The sequence below is a fragment of the Malurus melanocephalus genome, unplaced genomic scaffold (assembly GCF_030028575.1).
Source record: "Malurus melanocephalus ecotype Western Australia unplaced genomic scaffold, MMel_1.1 scaffold_360, whole genome shotgun sequence".
In the NCBI taxonomy this organism is placed as follows: domain Eukaryota; kingdom Metazoa; phylum Chordata; class Aves; order Passeriformes; family Maluridae; genus Malurus; species Malurus melanocephalus.
The window spans coordinates 162,853-165,352 of record NW_026623592.1 but is presented as its reverse complement, the minus strand read 5'-3'; the positions used below and the strand labels follow the sequence as shown (position 1 = coordinate 165,352).

Sequence of the window (2,500 nt, the reverse complement as noted above, 5' to 3'; positions counted from 1 at the left end):
CCTTTGCCATCACCTTGAAAAGCCTCAGCTCCAGGCTGAACTCCGTGGGTCTGAAGGAGAGCCCCACACCTCCTGCTGCACTGCAGCACCATTTCCCTTGCACAGATTTACTGAAATTTTGGAAAAGGAAACATGGGGAAGGATCAAGCTTCTAAGGCTCTTCTGTGTATTTCTTTGTTAAACAGGGATCTGCAGCTTTGGGAGGAGGAAATGGATGGACTGAATTTCAGCTGTTAATGTGAAAAGAAAACAGATTCAAACATATTCACATTTAAACAATGCCCTGTTTTTTGACTCTTTGAAAGCAAAGAAATACTTAAAGAATCTTGCTCTTCTCCTGTCTCCCATCCCAGCTTCTCTGTAGAACATGCAGGGATTGGCTCCAGCTGGCAGAATCWCTGAGCTGCAGGAGCACCTAAATTCATGCCAGCTCCAATCACTGCCCACCCACTGCACCAAACAGACAACACCAAACCCACCCCTCTACTCCAGGCTTGGAGTTGTCTTTGAGAACCCTTGTTTTCTGGTCTCTGTAATTCCTTCCAGACTGCCCCAAAAATCATTTTGTTGATGTAAATGCAAAAATCATACATTTCTGGAAGAAATCTGGCAATAATCTCCATAAATCATTTAGAGGGATGTTCACAAGACCTTCAAGCATGAGTGGAGGCCCTGTAATATTGTGTTTAGCCAAGTATATCTCTGTGTTTCAGCCTGTCCAAAATATCCAATGTGAATTAGGCAACTGGCCCTGTTCTTAATTGATTTTCCTATAATCCTGAAAGAAATTACTTTCATTYGCAAATGTTTTCTTCCTTCTGATGGCGAGTACCATGCAAATCTTTTAAAACTCCTCACATTAACTGCTGTGGAAATGTAATTGTTAATCTGTCCCCCAGATGTAGTGTTTTCACTTGGACTTTTCAAAGCAGGGCACAAAAGTAAAGTGTGCAGCATTCCATTTGGAGTTTTGTGAAGGCAACCAACACATTTCATATTTTCTCCARTTTTTTGGGGAAAGAGGATTTGCAGGAAAACAGAGGAGCTTCTCCCCTCCCAGTTGATGAAGTCSCAGAGATGTGAACATAAGCAACTCCAGACCAGTGGGCAAAGTATCCACAGGCAGAACCTGTGAACCCTCAGGTTTTGCAACAGAAGATGTTATTTTTCTGTGCAAAATTTAGTCTTTCAACACTCTGGAATTTTTCTAAAATAGATCTTAATGTAGCCCAACTTACCTCTAGGGGAACACTCAAATTTTACTTTTAAGCCATTACCATTATGCCTTGATTCTTCTTTTGGAAATAGTCCGATTTATCATGCATCTAAGAACTCCCCATTGATCCCTGATGTGCCCTGGCATTAACCCATCATCTGGTTGTGGTTCCTGTCTGCAGGGTGCCCCGAGGGGAGCTTTGGCCCGAGCTGTGGGTCCAGCTGTCAGTGCCAGAACGGAGCTGCCTGTGACCACGTCAGCGGAGCCTGCACATGCACGGCGGGCTGGACAGGAACCTTYTGTGAAAGAGGTACTGCTGCTCCCCCTGATCCCTTTTGGATTCCTCTTTTATTTATTTTATTTTATTTCTTTTATTCAGAGAGCTGGTTTTATAATTTACAGTGCTGGATCTAATGAACCATTGAACTTATCCGGAAGCYGATGCCAAAATTCGAGCTCCCATCCTAACTCAGCAAAGCATCTTGCTGGGTGCCAAAGTGGGACAAAATTTGATGTGTGCTTAAGGCTTTTGGTATGCCACATCTTTATGAGACTCTTAATCAGAGTCCCACAATTTGAGCAGGGAGATGCTTGTTTAGCCTTACACTTGCTTGTTTCTAGTGCCTCCCTGAAACGATTTAGAGAAAAGCAGGGATGTGTGCATCATCCCAGTGGAGCTCTTTAAGAATGGATGCACTTTTAAATTAAATCAATCCAACAGATCATCTTCTATTGCCTAGTCATTTGTTAAAGTATTGTATCCTTAGCTGCATTGTGGTGAGTCAGTCTCTGTGGCATTATCACAGGGGGTTGCTGTTGYGCTGCATCATTTTGCAGATCATAAAAAATACAACAGAAACAGCACAGAGTCATCCAGGCAGTGTGAAAGTGAAGCGTAGGTGATTGAACATTCTGGAAATTATGATACTTGAACCAAAGTCACAACARTTTTGCATAGAAAGCAGCTTTATCGGCCGGTTTCAGCAGCGAGGCTGAAGTGGCAGCACTCACAGGCAGCTGCTGCCCTCTCATGGGAAGGGAGATGCTCCACAGCCTGACCAGGAATGTGGCAAGGAACCCACGGCTGGAGTTTATACTGCTTTACTTCTTCTTCCCCTCTTATTCTTACCAGGATAACACAAAACAAATATTCCTTCCAAAGTTCTGCTGCCAATTATACCTTGTAATTCATGGTATCCCCACTATGCCCCTTTCTAATATAATTTAGCTGAAATCTGTTTTCTTAAATCTACTGTTGTTTTTTTTTTTGGTTTTTTTTTTTTT

General features: G+C 42.7%; 1 protein-coding gene across 1 annotated transcript in view; it reads left to right on the top strand.

The window, feature by feature from the left end:
• The window catches only part of LOC130580759 (multiple epidermal growth factor-like domains protein 6), a 169,976-nt gene that overhangs the window by 139,479 nt on the left and 27,997 nt on the right, over positions 1 to 2,500 (top strand). The window contains exon 21 of the mRNA XM_057378471.1: positions 1,398 to 1,526. Within this exon, the coding sequence (XP_057234454.1) occupies positions 1,398 to 1,526 (129 nt within the window). The remainder of the gene's footprint in view (positions 1 to 1,397; positions 1,527 to 2,500) is intronic.